Below are 10,958 nucleotides of genomic sequence, written 5' to 3'. Positions count from 1 at the left end.
CACCGGGGATAACTGTTCCCATTGGCGGAAGGGTCGAGAACCAGAGGACACAGATCAAGGTGATTGGCAGAAGAAAAAAAGGCGAAGCGAGGAAAACTTATTTTTTTATGCGGCGAGCGGTTAGGATCTGGAATGTGCTGCTGAAAGGGCGGTGGAGGCAGATTCAATCACGGCTTTCCAAAGGGAATTGGATAAGTACCTGAAAGCGGGAAACATTTTTTTTGCAGGGCTAGGGGGGGGTGGAGTGAGGGATGAGCTGAAGTGCTTTTGCAGAGAGAGCCGGCACAAGGGCCCGAATGGCCTCCTTCTGTGATTTAACCAGTCTTCTGATTCCTCGCTGTCTCCGTATCGAAGTGCTGGCGGTCGCGCTTCTTTCAGTTGCGCGCGCGTTCCTCGGGCGCCGCCGTAGTGGGCAGTCGGCGGGACGGCAGCGATGGCGACCGGCCTCCTCCGATGTATTTTGGGACCCAAAGTGCGCCGGGTTCATCGCAGCGCCGACGGCCCGGTAAGCGGGGCCGGGGATCGTTTACAAACTTTAATACTGTTGTGTTGGGGTGTGTGGGTGGAAAATGGAGGTTATAATTCGGGCTGACGGCGGCCGAGCCCAGCTCGGGGCTAAGTCCCGCCCCCACTCTCTCCTGCCATTGGCTGGCCGTGCCGGCCCGTCGCTCTGATTGGCTGGGGCGGCTGTCAATCAATTTCTGGAGCAGGTTAGGTTGTTGTGCTTTCACCGCCCTCAACCCTTAGTATAGTTAGAGTGACCCACACAGGGTCTACACTGGGGGGGAAATTAGAGAAATTGCAGAGGGTCAGCACTGGGGGGGAATGGGAGAAATTGCAGAGGGTCTACACTGCGGGGAATGGGAGAAATTGCAGAGGGTCTGCACTGGGGGGAATGGGAGAAATTGCAGAGGGTCTGCACTGGGGGGAATGGGAGAAATTGCAGAGGGTCTGCACTGGGGGGAATGGGAGAAATTGCAGAGGGTCTGCACTGGGGGGAATGGGAGAAATTGCAGAGGGTCTGCACTGGGGGGAATGGGAGAAATTGCAGAGGGTCTGCACTGGGGGGAATGGGAGAAATTGCAGAGGGTCTGCACTGGGGGGGAATGGGAGAAATTGCAGAGGGTCTGCACTGGGGGGAATGGGAGAAATTGCAGAGGGTCTGCACTGGGGGGAATGGGAGAAATTGCAGAGGGTCTGCACTGGGGGGAGAATGGGAGAAATTGCAGAAGGTCTGCACTGGGGGGAATGGGAGAAATTGCAGAGGGTCTGCTCTGGGGGTAATGGGAGAAATTGCAGAGGGTCTGCTCTGGGGGTAATGGGAGAAATTGCAGAGGGTCTGCACTGGGGGTAATGGGAGAAATTACAGAGGCCTACACTGGGGGGTAAATGAGAGAAGCTGCACAGAAGCAGGCAGAGGAGCTAAACTGCGCGAATGAGAAGCTGCAGTGGGGCAGGGCATAAAAATTGCAGAGTTCAGAATCCGTTTTACAAAAAAATTAAAAGCCAAGCAAAATCTTCAATTTTGTTGTAAAATAAGACGCCCTAGCGTTTTGACAGACTCTGGATTTTCCCTTTAATGTTTTGTGTATTTGAAGAAATGCAAAACAAATTAAACAGCATGCTAGAAGTACACTACCGATCTGTCAGCATCTGAGGAACGTCAGATGAATGTTTTTTGTAAATGAGCCCCTCGTTTCTGGTTTCTTGCTGCATGTCAGCACTAGAATCCATTTTTAGATTGTTAATGATGGGCAATGAATCATTTCCCTATTTCAGGAACCCAGTGTCCGCTGTGGCTCAGTGGGTAGCACACTCACCGTGGGTTCAAGTCCCACTCCAGACACTTGAACGCAAAATCTAGGCCGACAGTCCCAGTGCAGTGCTGAGGGAGCGCTGCACTGTCAGAGGTGCTGTCTTTCAGTTGAGATGTTAAACCAGGGCCCCATCTGCCCTCCCAGGTGGATGTATATTTATCCATCAACCAACACTCAACCCATTATCTGACTAGCTGGCCATTATCACATTGCTGTTTGTGGGAGCTTGTTGTGCGCAAATTGGCTGTCGTGTTTCCCAGATTACAGGTGAACAGTGACTACACTTCAAATAGTGCTTTGGACCGTCCTGGGGTACAGCAAATTCTTTCCTTTTGGTTAGATATAGCATAGGTTAAATACAGAGTAAAGCTCTGTACTTCTGCCCCAGTAATGTACCTCAACCCCAACAACAGAAGAACGCTGCCTGCTGCACCATTGGGGCATTTTTTATTTCCCTTCCTGTGGCCTCTGATCTGAGAATTTAGCACCAATTTGTGATGATTTGGGGGACCTTTTGTGCAGAGAATCCATCCACACTGTGCTGGATTGAGGCTACCTCAAAATGATTTCATGTATTTTTGTTATTCGTTCCTGGGATGTGGGCGTCGCTGCCTAGTCCAGTATTTATTGTCCATCCCCAATTGCCATTGAGAAGGTGGTGGTGAGCCGTCTTCTTGAACCGCTGCAGTCCGTGTGGTGAAGGTACTCCCACAATGCTGTTAGGGAGGGAGTTCCAGGATTTTGACCCAGCATCTTGTCGATGGTACACACTGCAGCCACGGTACGCTGGTGGTGGAGGGAGTGAATGTTTAAGGCGGTGGATGGGGAGCCAATCAAGCGGGCTGCTTTGTCCTGGATGGTGTCGAGCTTCTTGAGTGTTGTTCGAGCTGCACTCATCCAGGCAAGTGGAGAGTATTCCATCACACTCCTGGCTTGTGCCTTGTAGATGGTGGAAAGGCTTTGGGTTGTCAGGAGGTGAGACACTCGCCACAGAATACCTAGCCTCTGACCTGCTCTTGTTGCCACAGTATTTATGTGGCTGGTCCAGTTAAGTTTGTGGACAATGGTGACCCCCCCCAGGATGTTGATGGTGGGGAATTCGGCGATGGTAATGCCGTTGAATGTCATGGGGAGGTGGTTAGACTCTCTCTTGTTGGAGATAGTCATTAACTGGCACTTATGTGGCACAAATGTTACCTGCCACTTATCAGCCCAAGCCTGAACGTCATCCAGGTCTTGTTGCATGCGGCCATGGACTGCTTCATTATCTGAGGAGTTGTGAATGGCACTGAACACTGTGCAGTCATCAGCGAACATCCCCATTTCTGACCTTATGTTGGAGGGAAGGTCATTGATGATGCCACTGAAGATGGTTGGGCCTAGGACATTGCAGCGATGTCTTGGGGCTGTGATGATTGACCTTCAACCATCTTCCTTTGTGCTAGCTATGACTCCAGCCAGTGCAGCGTTTTCACCCTGATTCCAATTGACTTCAGTTTTGCTAGGGCTCCTTGATGCCACACTTGGTCAAATGCTGCCTTGATGTCGAGGGCAGTCACTCTCACCTCACCTCTGGAATTCAGCTCCTTTGTCCATGCTTGGACCAAGGCTGTAATGAGGTTGGGAGCCGAGTGGTCCTGGCGGAACCCAAACTGGACATCAGTGAGCAGGTTATTGGTGAGTAAGTGCCGCTTGATAGCACTGTCGATGACACCTTCCATCACTTTGCTGATGATTGAGAATAGACTGATGGGGCGATATTTGGCCGGGTTGGATTTGTCCTGCTTTTTGTGGACAGGACATACCTGGGCAATTTTCCACATTAAGAACATAAGAACATAAGAAATAGGAGCAGGAGTAGGCCAATTGGCCCCTCGAGCCTGCTCCGCCATTCAATAAGATCATGGCTGATCTGATCCTAACCGCCAATCCACTATGACAGGACTATCTCCTGAATCTAACAGAATTAGACACACGAAACAGGAGCAGGATCAGGCTACACGGCCCCTGGGCCCGCTCTGCTACCCACAGGGCCATGACCGATCCGCACCTAAACTCATGTCCAAATTCCTGCCCGCTCCCCGTAACCCTTAATTCCCTTTTCTTCTAGGAAACTGTCTATTTCTGTTTTAAATTTATGTAATGATGTAGCTTCGACAGCTTTTTGGGGCAGCATATTCCATGGACCTACGACCCTCTGAGTGAAGTAGTTCCTCCTCATCTCAGTTTTGAAAGAGCAGCCCCTTATTCTAAGACTATGCCCCCTAGTTCTAGTTTCACCCATCATCTGGAACATCCTCCCCTCATCCACCCGATCCAACCCCTTCACAATCTTATATGTTTCAATAAGATCGCCTCTTATTCTTCTGAACTCCAATGAGTAGAGTCCCAATCTACTCAACCTCTCCTCATGTCCATCCCCTCATCCCCGGGATTAACCGAGTGAACCTTCTTTGTACTGACTCGAGAGCAAGTATGTCTTTTCTTAAGTATGGACACCAAAACTGTATGCAGTATTCCAGGTGCGGTCTCACCAATACCTTGTACAACTGAAGCAATACCTCCCTATTTTTATATTCTATCCCCCTAGCAATGAAAGCCAACATTCCATTGGCCTTCTTAATCACTTGCTGCACCTGCATACTAACCTTTTGAGTTTCGTGCACCAGGACCCCCAGATCCCTTTGTACTTCAGTACTTTCCAGTTTCTTGCCATTAAGATAATAACTTGCTCTACGATTTTTCCTGCCAAAGTGCATAACCTCACACTTTCCAGTATTGTATTCCATCTGCCAAGTCTCTGCCCACTTACTTAGCCTGTCTATGTCCCCTTGCAGGTTTTTTATGTCCTCCTCTCTCACTACTTTCCCTCCCATCTTAGTATCATCTGCAAACTTTGATATGTTACACTCGGTCCCCTCCTCCAAATCGTTAATATAGATTGTAAAGAGTTGGGGACCCAGCACTGACCCCTGCGGAACACCACTGGTTACTGATTGCCAGTCTGAGAATGAACCATTTATCCCAACTCTCTGCCTTCTGTTAGATAGCCAATCCTCTATCCATGCCAGAATATTACCCCCAATCCCGTGATTTTTTATCTTAAGCAATAATCTTTTGTGTGGCACCTTGTCAAATGCCTTTTGGAAGTCTAAATACACTACGTCCACTGGTTCACCTTTATCCACCCTGTATGTTACTTCCCCAAAGAACTCCAGCAAATTTGTCAAACATGACTTCCCCTTCATAAAACCATGCTGACTTTGTCTTATTAAACTATGATTATCCAAATGTCCTGTTACTGTCTCCTTAATAATGGACTCCAAAATTTTACCTACCACAGATGTTAGGCTAACCGGTCTATAGTTTCCAGCCTTCTGTCTACTGCCCTTTTTAAATAAGGGTGTTACATTAGCAGTTTTCCAGTCTGCTGGGACCTTTGCTGAGTCCAGGGAGTTTTGGAAGATTATTACCAATGCATCCACAATCCCTACCGCCACTTCCCTCAAGACCCTAGGATGCAAGCCATCAGGTCCAGGCGATTTATCCGCCTTGAGTCCCATTATTTTACCGAGTACCACTTCCTTAGTGATTTTGATCGTGTTTATCTCCTCCCCCCCTATAGCCCCCTGCTTGTCCAGTGTTGGGATATTCTTGGTGTCCTCTACTGTAAAGACTGATACAAAATATTCATTCAGTGTTTTTGCCATCTCCATATTTCCCACCATTAATTTCCCGGTCTCATCCTCTAAGGGACCAACATTTACTTTAGCCACCCTTTTTCTTTTTATATAACTATAAAAACTCTTACTATCTGTTTTTATATTTTTTGCTAATTTACTTTCATAATCTATCTTCCCTTTCCTAATCAATCTTTTTGTTATTTTTTGCTGTCTTTTAAAGTTTTCCCAATCCTCTATCCTCCCACTAGATTTGGCTACCTTATATGCCCTTGTTTTTAGTCGGATCGATGCCAGTGTTGTAGCTGTACTGGAACAGCTTGGCTAGAGGCGCGGCTAATTCTGGAGCACAAGTCTTCAGCACGATAGCCGGGATATTGTCGGGGCCCATAGCCTTTGCTGTATCTAGTGCGCTCAGCCGTTTCTTGATATCATGTGGAGTGAATCGAATTGGCTGAAGAATAGCTTCTGTGATGGTGGGGACCTCGGGAGGAGGCGATATGGATCACCCACTCGGCACTTCTGGCTGAAGATGGTTGCAAACGCTTCAGCCTTGTCTTTTGCACTCACGTGCTGGGCTCCGCCATCATTGAGGATGGGGAAATTCATGGAGCATCCTCCTCCCGTTAGTTGTTTAATGGTCCACCACCATTCACAACTGGATGTGGCAGGACTGCAGAGCTTTGATCTGATCCATTGATTGTGGGATCGCTTAGCCCTGTCTATAGCATGCTGCTTCCACTTTTTAGCATTCATGTAGTCCTGTGTTGCAGCTTCCCCAGGTTGGCACCTCATTTTTAGGTATGCCTGGTGCTGCTCCTGGCATGCTCTTCTACACTCCTTATTGAACCAGGGTCGGTCCCTTGGCTTGATGGTAATGGTAGAGTGAGGGATATGACGGGCCATGAGGTTACAGATTGTGGTGGAATACAATTCTGCTGCTGCTGATGGCCCACGGCGCCTCATGGATGCCCAGTTTTGAGCTGCTAGATCTGTTCTGAATCTATCCCATTTAGCACGGTGGTAGTGCCACACAACATGATGGAGGGTGTCCTCAGTGTGAAGACGGGACTTCGTCTCCACAGTGGCTGCGGTGGTCACTGCTACCAATACTGTCTTGGACAGATGCATCTGTGACAGGTAGATTGGTGAGGACGAGGTCAAGTAGGTTTTTTCCTCGTGTTGGTTCTCTCACCACCTATCGCAGGCCCAGACTGGCAGCTATGTCCTTCAGGACTCGGCCAGCTCGGTCAGTAGTGGTGCTACCGAGCCACTCTTGGTGATGAACGTTGAAGTCCCCCACCTAGTGTACATTCTGTGCCCTTGCTACTCTCAGTGCTTCTTCCAAGTGGTGTTCAATATGGAGGAGTACTGATTCATCAGCTGAGGGAGGGCGGTAGGTGGTAATCAGCAGGAGGTTTCCTTGCCCATGCTTGACCTGAAGCCATGAGACTTCATGGGGTCCGGAGTCAATGTTGAGGACTCCCAGGACCACTCCTTCCCGACTGTATACCATGTGCCGCTACCCCTGGTGGGTCTGTCCTGCCGGTGGGACAGGACATACCCAGGGGTGGTGATGGAGGAGTTTGGGACATTGGCTGAAATGTATGATTCTGTGAGTATGACTATGTCAGGCTGTTGCTTGACTAGTCTGTGGGACAGCTCTCCCCATTTTGGCACAAGTCCCCAGGTGTTGGTGAGGAGGACTTGGCAGGGTTGACTGGGCTGAGTGTGCCCTTGCCGTGTCCGTAGCCGGTGCTGAGGTCGGTGCCAAGGTCGATTCTGCGTGGTCCGTCCGGTTTTATTATTACTGTGTTTCGTAGTGGTTTGTTACAACTAAGTGGCTTGCTAGGCCATTTTAGAGGGCTGTTAAGAGTCAATCACATTGCTGTGGGCCTGGCCAGACTGGGAAAGGACAGCAGATTTCCTTCCCTTAAGGACATTAGTGAACCAGGTGAGCTTTTACGACAATCCTAACTGGGATAGTAATAGTGTAAAGGGTAGAGAGGGGGAGGAATTTCTGAAGTATGTTCAGGAGAACTTTCTTGATCAGTATGTTCCCAGCCCAATGAGGAAGGGGGCATTGCTGGTTCTGGTTCTGGGGAATGAGGTGGGTCAAGTGGAGCAAGTGTCAGGAGGGGAAGATTTAGGGAACAGAGATCATCGTATCTTAAGGTTTTGATCAGCTGTGGAAAAGGACAGGGAGCAGTTTAGAGTAAAAATACCAGTGAGATGACAATGGATCTGGCCCTGGTAAATTGGAATCCAAGATTGGCAGGCAAAATTGTAATAGATAAATGAGCTGCCTTTAAAGAGGAAATAGTTCGGGTACATTCCCACTGGGGGGAAGGTAGGGCAGCTAAAGTCAGAGCTTCCTGGATAACGAAAGAGATAGAGAGTAAGATGAAGCAGAAAAAGAACGTCTATGACAGATGCCAGGATGAGAATATATCTGAGAATCAGGCTAAATATAGAAAGTTCAGAGGAGAAGTGAAAAAGAAAATAACCGGGGCAAAGAGAGTGCATGAGAATAGAATGGCAGCTAACATCAAAGGTAATCCAGAAGTCTTCTATCTGCATATAAATAGTAAACGGGTAGTAAGAGGAGGGTTGGGGCCGATTAGGGACTAAAAAGGAGACCTACGCATGGAGGCAGAGGGTATGGCTGAGGTGCTAAATGAGTACTTTGCATCTGTCTTCACCAAGGAAGAGGATGCTGCCATAGACACAGTAGAGGAGGAGGGAGTCATAACGGCACAGAAGGAGGCCATTCGGCCCATCGAGTCCGTGCCGGCGCTCTAGAACAATCCAGTCAGTCCCTTTCCCCGTCTAGCCTATCCAAACCCGTCATAATCTTGTACACTTCTATCAAATCACCCCTCAACCTCCTTTGCTCTAATGAAAACAAATCCAGCTTCTCCAACCTGTCCTTGTAGCTAAGATCCCCCATCCCTGGAACCATTCTGGTAAATCTCCTCTGCACCCTCTCAAGGGACTTCACATCCTTCCTAAAGTGTGGTGACCAGAACTGGATGCAATACTCCAGTTGTGGCTTAACCAGCGCTTTATAAAGGTTCAGCATAACTTCTCTACTTTTGTACTCAATACCTCTATTTATGAAGCCCAAGAACACATATGCTTTGCTAACCACTCTCTCAATATGTCCTGCCACCTTCAGGGACCTATGCACATTAACTCCCAGGTCCCTCTGTCCCTGCACACTCTTTAAAACTGTGCCATTAAGTATATATTGCCTCTCCCTGTTCCTTCTGCCAAAATGCATCACCTCACACTTCTCTGTATTAAATTCCATCTGCCCAGTCTGCTAGCCTTTCTATGTCCTGTTGCAGTCAATTGGTATCATCCTCACTGTTTGCCACACCCCCAAGTTTGGTGTCATCGGCAAATTTAGAAATTCTGCTTTGTATTCCAATATCCAGGTAATTTATATATATCAAAAAGAGCAGTGGTCCCAGCACTGACCCTTGGGGAACACCACTGTCTACCACCCTCCAGTCTGAAAAACAGCCATTTACCTCAACTCACTGTTTTCTGTCCTTAAGCCAATTCCTTATCCAATCTGCCACTGACCCACCTCTTCCATGAGCCTCAATTTTGTTAACCAGCCTTCTATGTGGTACTTTGTCAAACACCTCCTAAAATCCATGTTGACAACATCCATTGCATTCCCTGCATCAAAAAATTCAATTGGATTAGTCAAACATGATCTGACTTTTACAAATCTGTGTTGGCTCTCCTTAATTAGCTTAACCTCTCCAAGTGCCCATTAATTTTTTCCTTGATTATTGTAGTTACAGGAAACTTTGTACTATCCGGCACCCATGGGACTGAGCTACTGCCGTTTTTTTAAAAGCTCCGGATAGACCAGCGTCAATGTTATCAGATAGGAGCTTTTCATCGCAGTATCTGACCACAAACACTGTTGCTCAGCAACAGCTTGTAAACACTCGGCCCGTGGCTTGGAAGCGTCTCTGAAGCTGTTGCTAAGATACAGAGATGCTTTCTAGAGCCTGCCGTGTCTGACCACAAACACTGTTGCTCAGCAACAGCTTGTAAACACTTGGCCCGTGGCTTGGAAGCGTCTCTGAAGCTGTTGCTAAGATACAGAGATGCTTTCTAGAGCCTGCCGTGTCTGACCACAAACACTGTTGCTCAGCAACAGCTTGTAAACACTCGGCCCAGTAGCTTGGAAGCATCTCTGAAGCTGTTGCTAAGCGACAAAGACGCTTTCCAGAGCCTGCCTGTGAAAAGAATGCTAGGAGAAAAAAAAACCTAACTAAAACGGCTGCTGATTTCTGCCGTTAGATCAAAGTTGCCGGACATCAAAGTTTCCTGTACTAGGATTGTCCTTACACCCTTTCTTGAACAATGGTGTCACATTTGCCACTTTTCAATCCTCAGGCACCTCCCCCGCATCTAGGGAAGATTGGAAAATTATGGCAAGCCCTTCCGCTATCTCCTCCCCCAATTTTCTTAGCAACCTGGGATGCAAGCCATCTGGACCAGGCGACTTATCCACTCTTAAGCATACCCAGCCTTTCTAGTACATCCGGTCTATCAATTTTCACCCCTTCCATTGCTTCTACCTTTTCCACTTCTTACGATATTTTGTCAGCATCCACCTCCTTAGTAAACACCGATACAAAGTACTCATTGAGTATTCTAGCCTTGCCCTGCGCCTCTAAGCATATATCACCTTCTTTGTCTCTAATAGGCCCCACCCTGCTTCTTACTACCTGCTTACTATTTACATGCCGGTAGAAGATTTTTGAGTTCCCTTTTATGTTAACCGCCATTCTACTCTCATATTCTCTCTTTGCCAATCTTATTTTCATCTTCACTTCCCCTCTCAACTTATTGTATTTGGTCTGGTTCTCCCTTGAAGAATTCACCTGACATACATCATACACCCTCTTTTTTGTTTCATCATCTTCTCTATCTCCCTCGTCTTCCAAGGAGCCCTTCCTTTGGTTCCCTTACCCTTCCCTCTTGTTGGAATGTACCTAGCCTGTACTTGGAACACCTCCTCCTTAAAGATCACCCATTGTTCCGTTACAGTTTTTCCTGTCAGTCTTTGGTTCCATTTTACCCTGGCTAGATCCTTTCGCATCCCATTGAAGTTAGCCCTATTCCAGTTTAGAAGTTCCACTCTAGATTGTTCCTTGCTCCTCTCCATTGCTAATCTAAGTCTTACGATACGATGATCACTCGTACCCAAGTGTTCTCCCACAGACACTTGGTCGACCTGGCCCACCTCATTGCCCAGCACCAGATCCAGCAATGCCTTATTGCTAGTTGGGCCAAGAACATATTGGTCAAGGAAATTCCCCTGAACACATTTCAGAAATTCCTCCCCTCCTTTCCCTTTACCCTAGCATTATCCCAATCGATATTTGGGTAATTAAAGTCCCCCAATATCATCACTCTATAGCTCTTCCAT

General features: G+C 47.8%; 1 protein-coding gene across 2 annotated transcripts in view; it reads left to right on the top strand.

Moving 5' to 3' along the window:
* The first annotated feature begins 333 nt into the window (after nt 1-333).
* Nucleotides 334-10,958, top strand: part of abhd16a (abhydrolase domain containing 16A, phospholipase) — a 92,244-nt gene continuing 81,619 nt past the window's right edge. The window contains exon 1 of one of the 2 annotated variants that reach the window (XM_085974985.1): nt 334-505. In XM_085974985.1, the coding sequence (XP_085831111.1) occupies nt 434-505 (72 nt within the window). In that variant the 5' untranslated portion in view covers nt 334-433. The remainder of the gene's footprint in view (nt 506-10,958) is intronic. The other variant, XM_085974986.1, reaches the window with a different exon arrangement.

The sequence above is a fragment of the Somniosus microcephalus genome, unplaced genomic scaffold (assembly GCF_052327205.1).
Source record: "Somniosus microcephalus isolate GS21.2 unplaced genomic scaffold, FLI_Smic_1.0 unresolved_chr1, whole genome shotgun sequence".
In the NCBI taxonomy this organism is placed as follows: domain Eukaryota; kingdom Metazoa; phylum Chordata; class Chondrichthyes; order Squaliformes; family Somniosidae; genus Somniosus; species Somniosus microcephalus.
This window is presented reverse-complemented; position numbering and strand designations above follow the sequence as displayed.